Genomic DNA, 21,132 nt, shown 5'->3' with positions numbered 1-21,132 from the left:
ATCTCTTTTTGTTGACCTCAAACCAGTTTGGAAAACACTCAAAACACTGATTTCGGTTGTTTATGGTTATTAAAATAAGCCCAAAATGTGTGATTGTTCAGTTAGGCTACCTTGTTTACTAGTTTTGTTTCTAAAACTTTATACCTTCACCCATTTACAGTGGATTTGATCTTATTACAGTGAGAATCCTTGAAACAACAACAAAAATATGCCTCAAATTCTAGAGCAGAAGATCACCTGGCATTAATTAGTGGCTTTCTTAGATTTTTTTCCTTGAAAGTACTCATTTGTAATATAGAGTATAGGTAATGCTGATGTGGTTATTTAGAAAAATGAAATTTATTGTATTCATATATAAAATTTATTTACTAATGAAGAATATAGACAATGAAGATAATTGTAACGTTAAGAATGTAAAAAGTAAACCTGATAAGCAATATTAGAAATACAGAGGTCTCTTATTAACATCACTTTCAGGAAACCAAGTCGCCTGCTCTCTAGTGGTTGAATCTTTCAAATAAGTTTGTATTTCCAGGTTCTTTGGTTATCTTTCTCTTACCTTATTAAATGATTAACCCATTGTTTTAATAATAGACATTAATTTTCACTTAAAAAATGTTAAACACATTAAAGCAAATTGCCCAGCTATTATCCATGATCGTAGAGAGATCTAGGTTAATGAAACTATATATAACTTCTGTTTGATAGCTTTTTGGCCAAATACTTTCTATTATAGTAAAAGTAAAAAAATGATTAGTCACCTTCAAAGGTAATTCTGTGTTGGTTGTTTGCATTTAACATGATTTTGAAATGTGCTATAGAAGTTGAGAGAAAATGTAGGTATAACTTGCATATCTTTTTTAAATGCAGAAGGATTAAATTATAGAATTTAAAGCCAGTAAGTTCAAGTTTGCATTTTGCTGTTTCAGACGCATAAAATAGGATGCCAACTTTTCATTTCATGTATTATTAAATAATGAAGTTGTAAAGTTTGGGATACATTTTGAAAACTAATTTTCAGCCCAGAAAAGATGTGGGGAAGCAGTAGGGCTAGTAAAATAAAAAGAATCAAGTTGAAATTTCTAAGAATTATTAAAGTTTAGTGACAACAGTGACAAAAATCTATATAATCTTAAAACCTTTGAATACTTCCGTTTCCCTTTTTATTTTAGTTTTCTCAATTTTTTTTCCTTTCTAGGCCGTAATAAGCCAGCTGAGGAGTGAACTTGCCAAAGGCCCGCAGGAAGTTGCTGTGTATGTGCAGGAACTACAAAAACTTAAAAGTTCAGTTAATGAATTAACACAAAAAAATCAGGTGAGAATTTAAAAGCTATGCATAATGGTGAATTGATTTTGTAAATTTTAAGTTCTAATCTTGTGTATGTTGTTTATATATTGGCATAGTACAGGATGGCTTATTTTGTGTTATTTTTTAGTGTTGTTTACATTCACATTGTTATGCAACCAACTTTTTTCATCTTGTAAAACTAAACTCAATTATTATTAAACAACTCTCCATTTACTGAATCTCCTGCCCCAAACCCCTTCTGCTTTCTATATCTATGAATTTACTATTCTAAATAACTCATATGAGTGAGATCATACAGTATTTGTCTTTTTGTGCTTGGCTTATTTCACGTAGGATATTGTTCTCAAGGTTCATTCATATTATAACATGTGTCAGAATTTCCTACGTTCTTAAGGTTATATTACATTGTACATATATATCATATTGTCCATCTGTTGCTTCCTTCTTTGTGCTCTTTCTTTTCTGGATAGTGCTGTTTTGAACATGGTTATACAAATATCTGTTTGAGATCCTGCTTTCAGTTCTTTTGGGTAGATACCCAGAAGTCGAATTGCTGGATCTTACTAGTAATTCTGTTTTCAATTTTTTGAAGAAATCATCATACTTTTTGCCATAGTGGCTGTATCCTTTTAAATTCCCATCAACAGTGCACAAGGATTAAACAGTTTCTTCACATCCTTGCCAACATTTGTTATTTTCTGTTTATTATCTGTTTTTTTTTTTTTTTTTTTTTAAATAGTAGCCATCTGACAGAGTGTTAAGGTGATATTCATCATGATTGATTTGCATTTCCCTAATGATTAGGATGCTTGAGCATCTTTTCATATGCTTCTTGGCTGTATGATTTTAATTGGGTTGTTCATGTTCTTGATGTTGAGTTGTAAGAGTTCTTTTTATGTTTTTGATATTAACCCTTTAATCAGATACATGATTTGCAAATATTTTCTCATTCTTTAGGTTGCCTTTTCACTCTGTTGGTTCTGTCTTTTTATAAAGGAAAAAACACTCCTGTTTGTCTCCTCTACTCCCAGTACTGTACTACATACAGCTTCACTTCTGACATCAGATGTATAGATGTTCCATATTTCAACAGTTCTGTAACACCAGCTGTGTGTCCTACCATTTAACTCACTTCTTACACTATTTGCCTGGAGCTAGCATCACATTCTATGGATTAAGTAAGGGTGAAGTCCTGCAGAACTGTGCCTGAGCACCCCTGAACCTCCCTCCCCAACACATCCCAGTTCAGATACCAATTAAAGTCTAGCTTGTTACTTGTACTTCTCACCAACTGGCTGTAAATGGGAGGTTCCCAATTCTCAGCCTCCTTGTTCAACTTAATTTGCTAGAGTAGCTCCTAAAACTTGGGAAAAGTTTTTACATTTTATTTACTAGTGCTGTGCTTAGTCACTCAGTCTTGTCTGACTCTTTGCAATCCCATGGCCTGGAGGCTGCTAGGCTCCTCTGTCCATGGGGATTCTCCACGCAAGAAGACTGAAGTGGGTTGCCACGCCCTCCTCCAGGGGATCTTCCAAACCCAGGGATTGAACCCAGGTCTCATATGTTGCATGCGGATTCTTTACCATCTGAGCCACCAGGGAAGCCCATGAATACCAAAGTGGATAGCCTATCCCTTCTCCAGGGAATCTTCCTAACCCAGAAATCGAGCCAGGGTCTCCTGAATTGCAGGTGGATTCTTTACTAGCTGAGCTACCATGGTACTTACTGAGCTACTACTAGAGTATTGGCTTATTATAAATGACTATAACTTAAGTGGGTAGGGAAGAGATGGGTAGGGCAAGATATGTGAGAAAGTGTTTGAAGCTTCCATGCTCTCTTTGCGTGCTCTCCATGTGTTCACCAACTTGGAATGTCTCAAAACCCATTCTTTCCTTACGTGGGTGTGATTGATGGAATCTTTGACCATTAGTGATTAATTCAGCCTTTTGCCCCTCTTCCCTCCCTGGAGGTCAGGGTGGAACTGAAAGTTCCAACTCTTTCTTGAAGGTTGGTTCCCCTGTCAACCAACCCCCATCCTTTGGGATTTCTAAAAAATCTCATTAATACAAACTCAGGTGGTTGTAAGGGGCTTCTTATGACTAACAAAGGATACCTTTCTTGCTCTTATATCATAGGGAATTCCTGAGGTTGAGGAGTCTGGATCCAGAAATGGGGACCAAGGCCAAAGGACTGTTTTATGATATCACACATTTGATACACAGAAGTTTTAAATTTTATATAATCTAGTTTATCTATTTTCACTTTCATTGCTGAGCTTTTGGTTTCATATCCAAGAAGTCATTGCTAAACTCAATGTCTTGAAGCTTTTCACCTGTTTTCTTCTAATAGTTTTATAGTTTTAACTTAGGTTTAGGTCTTTGATCTATTTTGAATTATTTTTTTAAAGGTAAGGGTCCAGTTTTATTCTTTTGCATGTGAAAATCCAGTTTTCCTAGCACCATTTATTGAAAGGAGTGAGTATCCTTCCCTTACTGAATGGTCTTGGCATGCTTGTTGAAAATTGTTTGACCATGTATGTGAATATTTATTTCTGGGCTCTTTATTTTTATTATTTTGGTCTATATATTTTTCTTTATGTCAGTACACATTGTTTTGACTACTATATTTTTCAATAAGTTTTGAAGTCAGGAACTGTGAGACCTCCGTCTTTGTTCTTAGTCCTGTATTCTGTAATGTTAATATTTTCCACCTTGTTTCTTTAAAGATGAGCAACAGATAATGGTTTTGGAGGTAGGGCAGGTATTGGTATTAATTTATTTCCCTCATGTCTCTACTTTTTGATGGCAGAGGAATGGGGAGTTACTAAATTTTTTTGTTCAAAAGTATTGTGAATTTGTTAGCTTTGCTTTAACAGCTTCATTAAATAACAGGACAGATGGATTCTCATATCTGCTTTTACATTTAATCTGTTGTGATATATTTGAAGTGTGTTAAAAAACTTACTCCTTGAAAGAAAAGTTATGACCAACCTAGACAGCATATTCAAAAGCAGAGACATTACTTTGCCAACAAAGTTCCGGCTAGTCAAGGCTATGGTTTTTCCAGTGGTCATGTACGGATGTGAGAGTTGGACTGTGAAGAAGGCTGAGCACTGAAGAATTGATGCTTTTGAACTGTGGTGTTGGAGAAGACTCTTGAGAGTCCCTTGGACGTCAAGGAGATCCAACCAGTCCATTCTAAAGGAGATCGGCCCTGGGATTTCTTTGGAAGGAATGATGCTAAAGCTGAAACTCCAGTACTTTGGCCACCTCATGCGAAGAGTTGACTCATTGGAAAAGACTTTGATGCTGGGAGGGATTGGGGGCAGGAGGAGAAGGGGACGACAGAGGATGAGATGGCTGGATGGCATCACTGACTCGATGGACGTGAGTCTGAGTGAACTCCGGGAGTTGGTGATGGACAGGGAGGCCTGGCGTGCTGTGATTCATGGGGTCGCAGAGTCAGACACGACTGAGCGACTCAACTGAACTGAACTGAAAATTTAGTCTAATTGATATGTAGTGTAGTTGGAAAAGGGAGGTCTATCTTAAAAGCCTTTTCAGATAATTGTAGCTATAATTGTTTGATATTACACTGAAACCAGATAAAGTTTAGTTTCTCAAAAGTTAATTTCAATGTAGAATCTGAAACCATATCAGTGCAGTTTTTGTACTTTGTAACATTAAAATTTTTTCTTCTGTCTTGACTTTTGAGTGGATCTTTCCTGGGCATGATTTTGTAATATGCATTAGTGATGTGGAAAATATTGGTTCACTGAATTATGCAAACTTTTTCCAAATAGTAACACATTTCATTGTATGGGTGGTTTAGTTGCTTAGTCATGTCCAACTCTTAGAGCCCCATGGACTGTAGCCCCTGTAAGCTCTTCTGTCCATGGGATTTCCCAGGCAGGAATACTCGATTGGGTAGCCATTTCCTTCTCTAGGGAATCTTCCTGGCCCAGAAATCAAACGTATGTCTCTTGTGTTGCAGGTGGTCTCTTGCTTGCAGGCGGATTCTTTACCAACTGAGCCACCAGGGAAGCCCATTTCATTGTATAACATAAAACAAATCACATTTGTCAATATTACCATCAATCTCAGAGTATGCTTTAAGTATAAGAAGTGTCAAGCTCATGGTGATGGGTGCAAGTTTTCTAAAATTCTAACCTTCCTTTGAAAGCTTGAATTTTATCATTGGCAGCCAATACTGTCAGTTCTATCCTTCCCATAGTTTGTTGGTCATTCTTTACATTAAAAATGGTGTTTCATAGAAAAAAGCAACTAGCTATGTTGACAACTATATTATTTGGTATGCAGCAGAAGTGACGCATATATACTTCCTATTTATTCACACAGTTTTTTCTTTTTTCTTGCTATTTCAAGTACTGCAGGTACAAACATTCACATAAAAATCTCATGCATTTGTGTAAGAATTTCTGTTTTATACCCTCATGTGAAATTGCTGGGTTATGAGCTATATATGTGCTCAAATTTACTAGGCTATCCCAAACTATTTTCCAAAGTAACTATACAAGTCTGCCATTGTCCATTTCTCCATCACCTCTTGGTGCTGACTGATTTTTAAAATTTAATCTTTTTTATGGCTTATAAAAGCCTCATTGCCTCCCCCTTTTTAAAAAAAGATGTTTTTTATTGGAGGATAATTGCTTTATAACGTTGTGCTGGTTTCTGCCGTACGTCAACATGAGTCAGCCACAGGTATATGTATGTCCCCTCCCTCTTGAACGTCCCTCCCATCTCCGTCACCATCCACCCCTCTAGGTTGTCTCAGAGCACTGGATTGAGCTCCCTGTGCCACACAGCAAATTCCCATTGACTGTCTGTTTTACATATGGCAGTGTATATGTTTCCATGCTACTGTCTCTATCCATCCTGCCCTCTCCTTCCCTACTTCCTTTTTCCCTCCTGTCTATGTGTAGAAAATATCCACGTAGACTTTAATTTTATCTTTGTCTCTCAGTTTGATTTTAATTTCTTTGAGATCAGAGTTGACCTTCTACCTCTTGGAAACTGACCAGAGTTGTGCACACAATACATGTCTATGATCAGTGTAATTTATTTTGTATTTCTGAAGCATTAAGCTGTTAGTAAAGGATAATGAAGCACAGATTGTGTGTGTGTGTGTATATATATATATTCACAAATACATACATACATACACAGTATTAAAGGAAGTACTGTGTCTTATGAATAATATATGGAATCAAGATGATTTAGTGTGATTAAATGGGAATAGTTTTGATTAGGGAATAAGAATTTTCTATTACTGTTCCTCATCTTTACATAAGTGAGATTTCACAATTTTTTTCTTTTCAAAGTGTTTTCCTGTTTAGAATTTTTTCACCAGCAAGTTCAGAAGTGCATCTGCTTTTTTTTTTTCCCTATTGTCCTTGCTAATTGTCTCCCCGACCTCTCCTCATCCTTGTCTTTGGCAAACCATAATTGTTGACAGGGGTAATATCTAAGTGTTACGAATTTGGAATCTTGTGCCTGGTCTCTTGAAGGCTATTAATGAACTGCCTTGGATATATTTTGTGGGTCATAGGCAACATCAAAGTGGATAGATGACATTATAAAATGTAATGAATTGAAAAATAGTTGCTTTTGAGTTAATGTCAAGATTTTCAGCATTAAACCTTTGTTTTTAAATTACTGGCTTTGAAAACTTAAAAAATAAGACATAAGTCTTGAAGACATTTCCTTTTTGGTTTCTAGTAAGAATCATATTCTGACATTTAAACAAAATTCTGCAGCTCAGTTTAACTGTTTCCAGATAAATTCTGAACAAAATTAGTAGCTTATTTAAAGCTACTAATATGATTAATAGAGGTCAGTGTCAGAGACTGAGTTATATTTGGGGTCTTACCTCTCACCCACTTTCTATCCTTCGTTGCTCTCCTTCTCCGCTTTCTGGTAGTCTCAGATTTAAGGTGCTCATAGGCCAAAGCAGAAGCCAGTTATGGCACGTGGTTGTATTGCTGTGTATTACCACTGTATTGCCAAGTGGTATATTGATACGGACAGTATAATGCAGTGGTCAAAGGCATGCCTCTGACTGGCTGTGACACACAGCCCCCAGTGTCCCATTCCTCTTTTGCTAAGAAGTACTATTATACTTATTTGCCTCTTAGGGTGATAGGAGCACTGAAAAAAAAACCTTAATCTTTGTTAAAGTCCTTAGATCACTGCCTGGCTTTCAGTAAGCACCTCAGTGAATATTTGTTGTTACTGTTTTTATTTATCTTGTAAATTCTGTGATGCAGAGTTGAGTCAAGACCAAGGTGGATGTTTTCCTAACTTATTGCCTAGTAAATCAGGAAAGACTGTTGAAGATATAAATAACTTTTTAGCTTAGTCTTTAAGAATGCTTAGGAGTATATCACATGGCAGAGGGTTAATGGTATTTCATTTTGAGAGCTATATATACTGAAGGTATGGGGACATGTAAAAGCACAAGATACAAGATGTTGGAGAGCTACAGGTAGATCAGTTTGTACTTTCTCACAAAGCTGTTTTGAGGAACAAATGAGATCCTTGAAACCACTTTGTAAGGTATCAAGCAGTTAAAAATGCCATTCTTTTTATATTTCTTCTTGTTCCTTGGGCTAGAAGCATGTGAATTGTTATTGTTTAGTTGCTCAGTCATGTCTGACTCTTTTGTGACCCCCAAAAATGCAGACTGCCAGGCTCCTCTGTCCCTGGGATTTTACAGGCAAGAATGCTGGAATGGGTTGTTATTTCCTCCTTCTCCAAGGGATCTTCTCAACCCAGGGATTGAACTTGCATCTCCTGTATTGCAGGTGGATTCCTTACTGCTGAGCCACCAGGGAAGCTGAACAAGTGAATAACTCAGCCTAATATAGGGAAATTGCCCCGCAAGAAAACATGTTGAAAGAGCAGTTGATGAGGAAGTGAAAAGAGAACTGGACATTCAGAAGGAAAGAATTTTGCTTACTCAAATAATTATGAGTTAAGCTTAACATTTGTTTTATAATTTAAACCTGAATAGTATATGTTCAGTTCAGTTCAGTTCAGTCGCTCAGTCATGTCCGACTCTTTGCGACCCCATGAATCACAGCACGCCAGGCCTCCCTGTCCATCGCCAACTCCCGGAGTCCACCCAAACCCATGTTCATTGAGTTGGTGATGCCATCTAACCATCTCATCCTCTGCTGTCCCCTTCTCCTCCTGCCCTCAATCTTTCCCAGCATCAAATGAGTCAGCTCTTTCAAATGAGTCAGCTCTTTGCATCAGGTGATCAAAGTATTGGAGTTTCAGCTTCAACAACAGTCCTTCCATTGAACACCCAGGACTGATCTCCTTTAGGATGGACTGTTTGGATCTCCTTGCAGTCCAAGGGACTCTCTAGAGTCTTACCCAACACCAGAGTTCAAAAGCATCAATTCTTTGGCGCTCAGCTTTCTTTATAGTCCAACTCTCACGTCCATAACCTCTGGGTGCTCTTTTTAATTTATATATAAAAATATATAATGTGAGCGGATTGGGTTCTTTTTAAAGGACATTGGTTTAGGTTCTTTTAAATAAGGTTTAATTATCTTTTTGTGCAGTTAAACAGAAAGATTACTTTTTTAGGATAAGTGAATTTTAAACAGACAATGATTAAGTATTTTTGCTTCTTAAAAAATGAAACTGTCTGAGGGGTCATTTATGTATAGAACTGGTAGGATTACTTGATCACTTTTTAAGTAAGACTATGAGGAAGAAGACTCACTACCTCATTACTTACCTTAATTTTTGTAGCATGTGTTACAGTTATAGCTTCTCTAAGTTCTTATTATTTGTGAGCATGGTTACTTTCATAAAATTTAGTAACTTAGAATTTTCTTTAAAACAGTGTAAGACGTTCATAATGATCAACGAATAGGCTTAATTTAGCTTATGGATTTGAAAATAAATATTATTTTCTTAAAAGAAAATGTGTAAAATTAAGAAAGATGTGGAGTTACTAATGAGTAAGACAGATGCTTATAAAAAGAGAATTTTCCTAACCAGCAGTTTGATTCAAAATTATTATTCTTTTGCTAGTCTTTTTGTTTTACTCTTTTGTTTGTTTGTTTCTATTGGTTGGTCAAGACACATCTCTTTGCTAATTTTGCCATAACCTCTGGGTGCTCTTTTTACTTTATCTCCCATCTTATTTTTCTTATATATACTTTCATCACCTTTCTGACACTGTTTTCTATACTGTATTTCTATTTGATAATTTACATAATGAACTTTTTCTTAGACAAGTGTTCAAGAACCATGACTGCTGTCTTCCTCACTCTGGTGCCTAAGCTTACTGCTCCCCTTGACGTAAAAGCATTGCTGTGTCCCCTTGTGCAACTTCTTTGTCTGTTCCTTTTTGTCTTTTTGTACATGAGTTATGAATACTTATTACTTAACTCCTTTTGTCACCAAGTTCAGACTTTGTTTTCAGGTGACTGTCCTGACTTTGCTCTCTTGATTTTTTTTTAAAAATTGTGCACTCAAGAAATTTAATGCAGCTTTTGTAACTAATCTGTGTTTGCTTGTGCGTTATGTTTCAACTTTCTTAGAAAATGTTTTTTTAAATGTGCGTTTTTAAAGGCCAGAGGCTCTGCCTGTCCTCTACTATTTCTGTATTATCCCTTTCTAGCACACTGCATATAAAAAGTGAGTATAATAAGTGTTCACAAATGACTCTGACTTATCAGGCGTTTATAGTGGCTTCTTACCCTGGCTGTTTGTCTTATAGAATTGAGTCAGAATTCTGATCCATGCCTCATGTGTAAATAAATATCTTAAAAATACTCAATATTAATTCTGAAAACTCCACTTTGACTAACTAGGCTTTGACATTTGATTAGGCTGACTGACCCAGATCTTTGATTGACGGTGTATTTTGTACTTGATAGTATTGAGTAAAATAACAAAATATAAGGTAGGTAAGTGATGTTTTTTAGATCATTGTTTTACACACCTAGAAAGAAATTTGAGTAAGTCTTAAACTTGTGCATCTTGAGAATGGTGTTCATCAAGAAGAGAAAAAATGAGGGATCACTACAATTAAGACTAGAGCAGTAAATGGTATTGTTATGCTAAAGCTCTTACCAGCTATGAAATTGCAAAGTCAAAAATCAGAATTGCCATACTGTTATTTAAAATAATTTTTAATAGCAGAGGGATAGATTTAATTTTTAACTCAAATGGGATATTATAAATATGTTACATACCCTAAAGAATCTAGTTAGTAGATTTTAGTGTTTTCATTTTGTGTCAAAATTTTGTTGGTAAACCTTAAATTAATATTAGTAGAGCTTAGTGAAGTGGACCAGTAATAAGACCATAAGTCAGTATATAACAATTTAATTCTTCTTGTTTAAAATATTTTCACTGTTTTTATATTATACTATTGACTAAAATGTTTAGTAGAGAATGATATTGCTCTAAAGATTGTTTGAATAATTGGAACAATTAAAAATGTTAGGAAAGGAAAAAAATTGTTAAATTGATATTTCAGAACTTGACTGAAAAGTTACAGAAGAAAGAACTGGACTATACTCAGTTAGAAGAGAAACATAATGAAGAATGTATGAGTAAAAAGAATATACAAGCAAGCCTTCATCAAAAAGACCTGGATTGTCAACAGCTTCAGTCAAGGTTATCTGCATCTGAAACCTCACTGCAGAGAATACAGGCTGAACTAGGTGAAAAGGGAGAAGCTACTCAGAAGCTCAAAGAAGAATTATCAGAAGTGGAGACCAAGTACCAGCATCTTAAGGCAGAGTTTAAACAGCTACAACAACAGAGAGAAGAAAAGGATCAGCATGGGTTACAACTGCAAAGTGAAATCAATCAAGTAAGAGCTCTTACTTTTATTTACTGTACTTCCTCCTATGGTTCCTTTTTGTGTTTGATAGTTATTTGATCATAATATAGTTCACTTAAAAATTGTCATTTAAAAAATTATCTCAATTTTTACATCCTGTTGTATTGAGTCAGATCTCATTTCAGTTTCCCCTAAAATGATAGTATCTATCATATAGTATTGTTATGCATTGTTTATTGGCTTATACAAACAAATTGCTGAAGATGGTACCTGTCACATAGTAGGTACTAAGCAGGTATGTAATTGTAATAATTCATATTGTTGATCTTAAAATTAAAAATTAAAAAATTTTTATCTTTTTTTTCTTGTTACTAATTTTCAAAATATACTCACTGTTAAACCAATAATATAAAAATTAGATATTTTAAAAGAAAGCAAATTAGTTCTAACAACTATTCTTTTATTAACTATTTTTTATATAAATAATGTCTATCAGATGAAGTTTAATGGAAGTTTTGACTTTGCTATTAATTTATGAATTTTGTATTCTAATTATTTCTTATAGGTAGCTTTAAAAATTAGTAGGCAAATGGAAATTTGGAGAAGGAAATGGCAACCCACTCCAGTATTCTTGCCTGGAGAATCCCAGGGACGGGGGAGCCTGATGGGCTGCCGTCTATGGGGTCGCACAGAGTTGGACACGACTGAAGTGACTTAGCAGTAGCAAAGTCCTCAGCTACTTTTTTGAAAATTTTCAACTATTTTTACTTAAAAGGCAGTGATATTTGCTTCTGTGGCATTAATCTTGTCTTCTTAGCCTGAGATACTCTTCCTGTTTCTCTTCTCTTTGATAAATACTACTTCACGTGTCATGTTTTCAGAAATCTTTTTCTACATATTGCCACTTCTCACCACCACCCCACTGCAGAGATGGCTTAAGCATCTACATATCTCAATTACTTTACTTGTCATAGTCTAGCATATTATCATAACAGGTATCTTCACTGGACTCTAAACTCTTCGGTTGCAAAGACCATGTTTTATTTATTTTTTATCCCAGCTACCTGACATATTGCTTATCAGCAGATGTTTAATGAGTAAGTGAATGAATAAATGCAGGCATTCATAATAGAAGGAAACATAGGCTTGGCGATATCAATGAATAAATTAAATATGACTTAGATATTTGCCTTTCAGTTCAAATATACAGATTGGGCATTTATGGTTTCTAAAAGATACAATACCTTGTTTATTAGAAGATACAAAGACAGAAAAGGAAATAGGACCTACCTTAAATGATTTTGTAAATCTCATTGAGGTATAAGGCAAGTACTGTCCTATTGCAGTGAATGTGAAAATTAAAATGGTTCCATGTACAATGGGAATTAGGAAGAGTTCTTCTCCTGCTTTCTTTCCCCTATAGTACTTCATATTGTATAATTATTTAGCTGTTAATATGGTCAAGAAAAGCTTGTTGTGAGAAAGAGGTGGTGCTTGAAATTGTGAATATTGGATAGGTTTTGACAAGTAGCAGTTTAAAGGCAGGATGGTCTTCCAGGAAGAAAAATAAACTAGAGGTGTGTGCGCTCAGCTGCTCCGTTTGTGCTCGACTCTGGGAGACCCCATGGACCATAGCCCGCCAGGCTCTCTGTCCATGGGATTCTCCAGGCAAGAATACTGGAGTGGGTTGCCATGTCCTCCTCCAGGGGATCTTCTCCACCCAGGGATTGAACCCACATCTTTTATATCTCCTGCATTGGCAGGCAAGTTCTTTACCACTGGCACCACCTGGAAAGCCCCAGACTAGAGGCAGGGGTGTATTATAAGAACCAGTGACAGACAGACGTTTGCTCTGAGGATATGGTATATGTAATAGTAGTGGACTGTTTTGAGGACTGTATTATGTAGAGTCTTGAATAGCAGGCTGAGGAATTTGAGTTTCATTTGGTTGTCAGTGAATGGAGGGGGCAACAGGAATTTTTGTATTCATAACCATTTGGTTTAGTCACATTTCTATACAAAATAAAGAGGTCATGCTGAAGACCTTGAAGTGATACCATTTATCTTCCCTTCAGTATGCTGTCTGGATTCTGCGTTCAAAGTGAAAGTGAAAGTTGCTCAGTCATGTCCAATTCTTTGTGACCCCATGGACTATACAATCCATGGAATTCTCCAGGGCAGAATACTGGAGTGGGTAGTCATTCCCTTCTTAAGGGGATCTTCCTAACCCAGGGATCGAACTCAGGTCTCCCTCATTGCAGGTGGATTCTTTACCATCTGAGCCACCAGGGAAGTCCTTGCCTTCAAAAGGAAGAAGTGAAAGAAAGTGAAGTTGTTCTGTCATGCCCAACTCTTTGCGACCCCATGGACAGTCCCTGCACCAACCTCCATCCATGGGATTTTCTAGGCAAGAGTACTGGAGTGGGTTGCCATTTCCTTCTCCAGGGAATCTTTCTGACCCAGGGATCAAACCCAGGTCTCCCTCATTGTAGACAGGTGCTTTACCATCTGAGTCACCAGGGAAGTTCAAAGCCTGACTCAAATCTGTCTACTTCTCTTCATCTATACTGCTACTACCCTAATCTCAGCTGCTGCCATTGTTCACCTGGTCTACTGTATTGGCCTTTTTATAAGTTTCTTTCTTCCAGAGGACCTTCTTTGTCTATTCTCCATACAGAAAAAGTGAAAACTGGAAGTGAGTTGCTCAGTCATGTCCAACTGTTCGTGACCCTATGGACTATACAGTCCATGGAATTCTCCAGGCCAGAATACTAGAGTTCCCTTCTCCAGCAGATCTTCCTGACTCAGGAATCTAACTGGGGTCTCCTGCATTTCAGGTGGATTCTTTACCAGCTGAGCTACCAGGGAAGCCCATAGTCCATTCTCCACCCAGGAGCCAGAGACATTGTTTTAAAGTATGAAGGGTGTAACTTTATTTCTCTTAACCACCTCGAGTGGTTTTGGTTAGATTTTGAATGCAGACGTCTTCTTGGTCCTGTAAGCATATGAGTATAGTGTGGTCCACGTTGTGTCTTCAGGCTCATCTTCTACCAAGTGAAGCCATGCTGGTCTCCTTTTAGTTCCTCAAGCACACCAGCACTTCAACAGAGAGCTTTCCTGCCTTAGGTCCTTTGCCCATGTTTTTTTCTTAGAGTGTTCTTTATTTCAGCTTTTCACGAGACTTGCTTAAGCATTATTTCTTCAGTAAAGCCTTTCTGGACCTTTCTAAAAGGTTTCTCAGGTAGTGCAGTGGTAAAGAAGCCACCTGCCAATGTAGGAGATGCAGAAAATGCAGGTTCAATTCTCGGATTGGGAACGTCCCATAGAGAAGGCAATGGCAACCCTCCCCAGTATTCTTTCTTGGGAAATCCCATGGAGAGAGGAGCCTGGCAGACTGCAGTCCATGGGGTCGCGAAGAGTCAGACTGAGCGTGCATGCATACAGGACCTCTCTATTTAAATCGATTGTTTTCCATTTAGGGCTTCCCTGGTGGCTCAGAGGTTTTCCATTTATTCTGGACCCTTTATTTCAGCAAGCTGCTTCTTAATAATACTTTTTATTGTGTAGTTTTTTTTATTGTATAGCTTTTTGTTTACTTGCATATCATATACCATTCCCTTTGTACAGTAAGCTCCTTAATTTGAGAAATTTGTTTTATTCTATACTCCATCTATCTCTATACTTAGAGTTTTTAGTAAATATTTTTTGGAAGAATAGGAATGAACCTCACTTTAAGCCTTCTTTCACTGTCTTAAAAGAGTGTAGGGATGAACTGGCTCTGTTTTGCTCTTCTCTGCATCCTCAGCTCCCCTTTCAGTGCTGACAAAAATAGATAGCTGGCAGTTGTCAACAAAGGACTTACAAACAAAGAACCCCATATTCTTTATATTTGTATCTTGAGCACTTTTAAAATAGCCAGTAGTAGTGCAGATAATGTTACATAATTAAAAGATTGGACATAATAAGTTCACTTTTTTAATATAAAAAATTTTGTATACAATTTTTAAAGGTTCCTTTTCATTAACAGTTACTGAGAAATACCCTAAGCCTGTGTGACACCCAGCAGTTTGTGTCTCCCACTTCCCCACCCATATATCCAACTTCACCTTTAATCGAATATGCCATCTCAAATAGCATAGTGGTTTATGAGTGTGGGTTTAAGAACCGGCTCTCTGAGTTCTAGTTCTGTGGTCTACAAACTGTGTGAGCTTGGGCAAGTTATTTATTGTACCTTAGTTTGCTCATCTGTCAAATAAGAATAAGAATTAGAATTGTCTTCACAGGATTATTATAAGGATTAAGTTAGTTAATATTTGTGAACCTTTTAGAATAAGGCCTGGCACTTGACAAACTTTACAAGCATAATGAGTAAAGAATTATGTATATGAGTTTACAAAACTGAATTTCTTAGAGAACATATACATAAAATGTAACTTTTAGGATAGACCATTCTATTAATGATTCCAACATGTATTATTTTTACTCTAAACTTATTCTTCTTTTCTGTAACATATTCACTCTAAAATGATATAGGCATTATTGGTTAAGGGATTTGGGCCTGCTTCCGCTCTTGTGCAGCTTTGATTTGTGACTCATTTCTTTATTAAAGATCAGGGATCTATCAGAGATTGTAAAGCAATGAATGACAGTTAATTATAATATACAGTATCTCTTTTTTTTTTTTTTTACCACTTTAGTAAATCTTCACTTGAGAGCAACAGTTATCTTTAATTTGGCGCTTCACTCTGCACATCAAAATCACCTGGGGAAATTTAAGAAATTATCAGAGCCTCACCCTTGGCTCAGTTAAGTGATAATCTCTGGCATAGGCCCGGGTATTGGTTTTCCCTGTTATTGTACTGTGTAGTTGAGATTGAAAACCGCTGATTTTTAAAGTGTTGCTTTTTGGCAAATGACTCCTGAACTTTCCTGAAACTCAATATTCTCTAATTCTTTTGTTGGGAAACATAGATTTCTGGGCTTTAGCTCAAATGTACCAAAGCTAAATTTTAGGGGAGAAGTCTTATTATCTCTGTGTTAATAATGACATGGAAAATTCTTACCCAGCAAGTTAGAAACTTAACGTAGGGGAAAGATCACACGTAAGAGATCACTTAAGGGGGTTGGATCTACCTCTTGCAGTGAGAAGGAGAGGGTTTGGGTAGTTATTACAGTGTTAATTCACTGCATTTTAAGAAGAGGCAGAGGAAAAAGAAAATGTCAGCCTAAGGATATAAATGACTAACTGTTACTGATTCCTGTTTTATAACTAAAAGAGGAATGGAATGTATGTTTTACTTTAGAAATTCACTTCAGTTTTCTCTTTTTTTGGCATCCCTGGGTGGACCTGAAACTTTAGTTTTCTTTATTGAGTATAGAATATGTTTTGACAGCCACATGTTGTTTCATAGCATAGGAAAATAGTGGGTGTCCACTTTTCTGATAGAACTTTATTTTTTCTTTGCCAGGTATGAATTTTTTATGGAGAAATATGAAAGTATAAAGCATATAAATGTATATTTGACATAAAGGCTATAGATTCTTAATATTTTCAGATATAACATGAATAGGTTTGATTGGAAACAATTGTATAGAATGCTTGTTATTAATCTTCAGCTTTGCTGAGGCACATGCTGAAATTTGACTTGATGGGTTATGAAATTGGGGTGTACTCTTACAGTGTAAGCCTTGCCAAATGTCTTGCTTTCTTATCTTCATGCTACTCTTTCTTGTTCTGCACTCCTAGCATTTGTGCGGTAATTCTTCTAAAATTAATACAAACCTTTTTTTTTTTTTTAAACTGGACCTACCCCACCAACCAATCCCCCAAGAGAAACCAGCTGTTCTTTCTGGTAAAATTAGAGAAAATAAGGAATTCCAGAAAGTGACAGCTCTTATCCCCCAGACAAGTTTCTTCTTTAGTTTTAGCTAGGTGGCAATTTTAAAGTTAATGAAATCACCTAATATTTTAATAAATGTTCATTCCTCTGTTTTATTTAGAGATTGTGTGCCAGTTTGAGGACTTGAGAATACCGTGTGCTCTATTCAGTACCCAAATGTAAGAAGTCGATTGTGGTGGTTCATGACTATGGAAAAGCAACAAGAATCATGTTGGATTTTTAAAATACTAGTGGAATAGGTCTGAGTGTGTCTTAAGTGTCTTAATTTTAAGGTTTGTTTGAAGCTCCTTAAGTGATTGCAAGAGTTACCTTTAAATAAGAGCCTTAGGTTCACTGTGTGTGTGTATATGGTTTTAAAAGTGTAAAAACCTGAAACTTGTGATATGATTATAGTTTTATGTGAGTCATCATAATTTATGTGATTAGGTTCCTCTAAAGTATCATGAAAATTAATATATTTCTATTGGTGGAAAAATAAAACATAGTTTGGAAAGTAGGTGGTAGTAATAATGATGATCAACGTGTTTATACATATATATGTACTCTTTTTCCTTTTCTGAAGTTACATAGCAAACTTCTGGAGACAGAGCGCCAACTAGGAGAAGCTCATGGAAGGCTGAAGGAACAGAGACAGCTTTCAAGTGAAAAGTTGATGGATAAAGAACAACAAGTGGCTGATCTACAACTCAAACTTTCTCGTTTAGAGGAAGAGGTAAGCTCACGTTTCAGATGAGTTTATGTTAGTACCTTTATTGATAGATTTGAAGTGAGTGAATTCGCTCAGTCCTGTCTGACTTTTTGCGATCCCATGGACTGTAGTCTACCAGGCTTCTCTGTCTGTGGGATTTTCCAGGCAAGAGTACTGGAGTGGGCTGCCACTCCAGGGGATCTTCCTGACCCAGGGATCAAACCCAGGTCTCCTGCTTTGCAGGCAGATGCTTTACCCTCTGAGCCACCAGGGATCTTAAATGTTGTTTTGTTTAATCTGTTTATGGTCATGAGCTTTAATTGAAATTTTTTTAAGTTTGATAAAGTTAAAACATCTCCAGTGAAAACATCCTATTATTAACTACATTAAGTCATTTTTGTTTTGATTGTATTCCCTAAAGTTTTCAACAAAAATGTACAAAGAAGGCTACTCTTCAGCTTCAGGCAGGTTAAATCCTTGGGGTGACCCTGTCAGCCTGCTCAAGAGGAGTCTTTCTACCCAGGAAAGACCGTTTCCTAATGAAACTGAAAAATGAACAGCTGCTGATAGCATTATTGACACATAGTTGGTGCATATAAACTGAGTTTGTACTTAAGGATTTTCTCCTTTAAAAATTAAGAGGGATGGTATGGGGAGGGAGGTGGGAGCGGGGTTCAGGATGGGGAACACGTGTACACCCGTGGCGGATGCATGTTGATGTATGGCAAAACCAATACAATATTGTAAAGTAAAAAAAATAATAATAATAAAAAATTAAGCATAAGCTATCCTAATTTTAATCTGTGGTTGCCAAAAATGGTAACTATTATTTGGTTCAAGTAAAAGGTATCATTAAACTGTGTCTTTTATTAGAATTGAACAAACACTGAGAGTTAAAATCTATAGTTGCAGCACAAGATTTTCTTCTAGACCCAAATATTAATGTGTAGATTTTGCTGTTGTTTCCCAATAAGTGACAGTTATGATTATGAAAAAAAGTAAAACAGATACTGATACTGTTATTTAGATTATTGTTACAAAAATTTGTATATAATTCCTTGATCATATTAGCATATGAAAATAATAATAAACTAAATGCCAACCTGGAGAAGGAATTTTATTCTTTTCAGGATGAGAATCTATTCTTAAGGAACAATTTCTTAAATTTTGAAGTTAAAATTCTATAATGAGATACTGCTTTTAAAGTTATAATTTAATTTTCTATTCAGACTTGAGAATTGTGAGATTTGAAGTAATACCAGATGTTTATATGATAGCATTATGCCCTTAAATTGTTAATTGACAGTCTACATTTTTTTTTTTAAGTTGAAGGAAAAAGTAACCAATTCCACAGAATTGCAGCATCAGTTAGATAAAACAAAGCAACAGCATCAAGAACAACAAGCTCTTCAACAAAGCACTACAGCAAAACTTCGAGAAGCTCAGGTAAACAGTGTTTGACTTTTTAGCCTTTTAAACAAAGATGAGCCAAGTCATTATTCTTTTGTTGTGGTGAAGCTGGATAATGCAAAGCACTTGATTATATAGAGTTTTGATGATTTTTAGTATCTGGATAATTGGAAAATTCTTTTCCTTTGATTGCTATGTTGAAAAATTTTTCTAAATATAAAAAATTTACTATAAATATATTATTAAAATTCATATAAAATTAAAATTTATTAAATTTCTTTTTAAAAATAAATTAATTGATACTAAGTTTAAGATATTTAGATTATTTATGCATAATACATTATTTATTAAAAATGACTTCTCTGAAAAATTAAAAAATGACAAATTTCTTAGTTTACTTAACTCAGTAAAATATAACATTCTGTATTTCCTGTGATGGAACTTACTATTTATTGGCCATGTCTTTCCGTTTCAGCACTGTCATATGAACATTAGAATTGTAATTATAGGAATGTAAGTGATTGAGTTAAATTTGTACAGATTCTATAGTATACCTCAAAATATTAAAAGAAGTTAAATTTTTGTGTTGATATGGGGAGAGGAAGATGGTACCCAAGTGTTTGAAATGGATTTGACATTGATTTGTTCTGTAGTCTTCATTAATTCCTTGAACATTATGGAGCACTGTGTGTCAGGCACTGTGGTAAGCACTAAAATCAGAGTGCTGAGTCAGACACAGTGCCGCTTTCTGGGAAATGGCAATCTAATGATACGCTAGCTAATGCTGGAGCTGAAAGCAGGCAGGAGGTAATATGCCTGTCTTTCTTGTCTGTCTTTGGATAGTGGCAAGGAGTCAGGTGGATAGAGACCCAAATATTATATTCATTTATTTGTTCTTTCATTCATTCAGTCAACAAATATATATTCATGTCTCCTCTTAGCCATGGAAGTGATTTTGTGCATATGGCGGCAGAGAAAACAGACAAAAATGTCTGTTCTTGTGGAGCTTAGTCAGGAAGACAAACAGTAACCAAGGTAAATAGGCAAAATATATAGTGTGTTAGATGTGGTATGGAGATAAGGGTAAGTGGTATGGAAAAAAGGGATGTGGAGTAGGAAATATCTGGGGAGCTGGAGGTGGACTGCATGGTTAGATAGGGTTGCTAGGGAAGGCTTCTCTGAAAGATGAAAGATCTAAAGGAAGGGAGGGTGTGAGCCATGTGGATATCTGAGAGAAGAGTGTCAATACTTTAAAAGGCCCTAGGAGGAGCAGGTCTTAGGAACATCAAGAAGCCAGTGAGTAGAGTGGTGTGAGTGATGAGAGAGAGAAAGGGGGCACAGTTGTAGAGATCACAAAGGATCAGAACATGTCGAGTTCATTAGTAATTGTAAGGATTTTATTATGAGTGAGATGAGAAATCATTGGGGGGTTCTGAGCAGTGGAATAGCATGATGATACTTATAATTTCACAGGATTACTTTGACTACTGTATTGAGAGTAGATGATAGGGACACATGAGTGGAACAAATAAATGAGCTAAGAGACTACTTTAAAAATTAAGAAATGGTGTGGCTTGGAACAGAGTGTAAATAGTGTAAGTAGTGAAAATTAGTCAGATTCTAGATATACTTTTAAAGGTAAGGCTGACAGATTTACTGATAGATTGATATGGGGCACTGACAGATATGGGGCACTGACAGAAACCAAAGATGATTCTAGGGATTTTGGCTTGACTGATTGGCAGGAGGGAGGTCAAACAAGATGAAGGCTGGGAATCCTTTGGATTTGGCAACATGAGGTCATTGGTGACACTGATAAAGAGGAATTTGTAAAGAGAAGGAATGAAATTCACATGTGAATTACATAAAGACTGGGCAGAAACAGGAGTGGAACTTCATCTAGGAAATGTTTCTTCCTTAAAAACCAGAGATACTTGAATATGTTTATTCAGTTCAGTTCAGTCGCTCAGTCATGTCTGACTCTTTGACCC

At 36.1% G+C, this 21,132-nt stretch overlaps 1 protein-coding gene across 5 annotated transcripts in view; it reads left to right on the top strand.

The window, feature by feature from the left end:
• EEA1 (early endosome antigen 1) overlaps positions 1-21,132 on the top strand; it is a 206,501-nt gene that overhangs the window by 140,090 nt on the left and 45,279 nt on the right. For all 5 annotated transcript variants that reach the window (XM_070788562.1, XM_070788563.1, XM_070788560.1 and 2 more), the window contains 4 exons: positions 1,199-1,315; positions 10,835-11,173; positions 17,606-17,755; positions 19,058-19,177. In XM_070788562.1, coding sequence (XP_070644663.1) covers positions 1,199-1,315; positions 10,835-11,173; positions 17,606-17,755; positions 19,058-19,177 — 726 coding nt within the window. The remainder of the gene's footprint in view (positions 1-1,198; positions 1,316-10,834; positions 11,174-17,605; positions 17,756-19,057; positions 19,178-21,132) is intronic.

The sequence above is a fragment of the Bos indicus genome, chromosome 5 (assembly GCF_029378745.1).
Source record: "Bos indicus isolate NIAB-ARS_2022 breed Sahiwal x Tharparkar chromosome 5, NIAB-ARS_B.indTharparkar_mat_pri_1.0, whole genome shotgun sequence".
Lineage (NCBI taxonomy): Eukaryota > Metazoa > Chordata > Mammalia > Artiodactyla > Bovidae > Bos > Bos indicus.
This window is presented reverse-complemented; position numbering and strand designations above follow the sequence as displayed.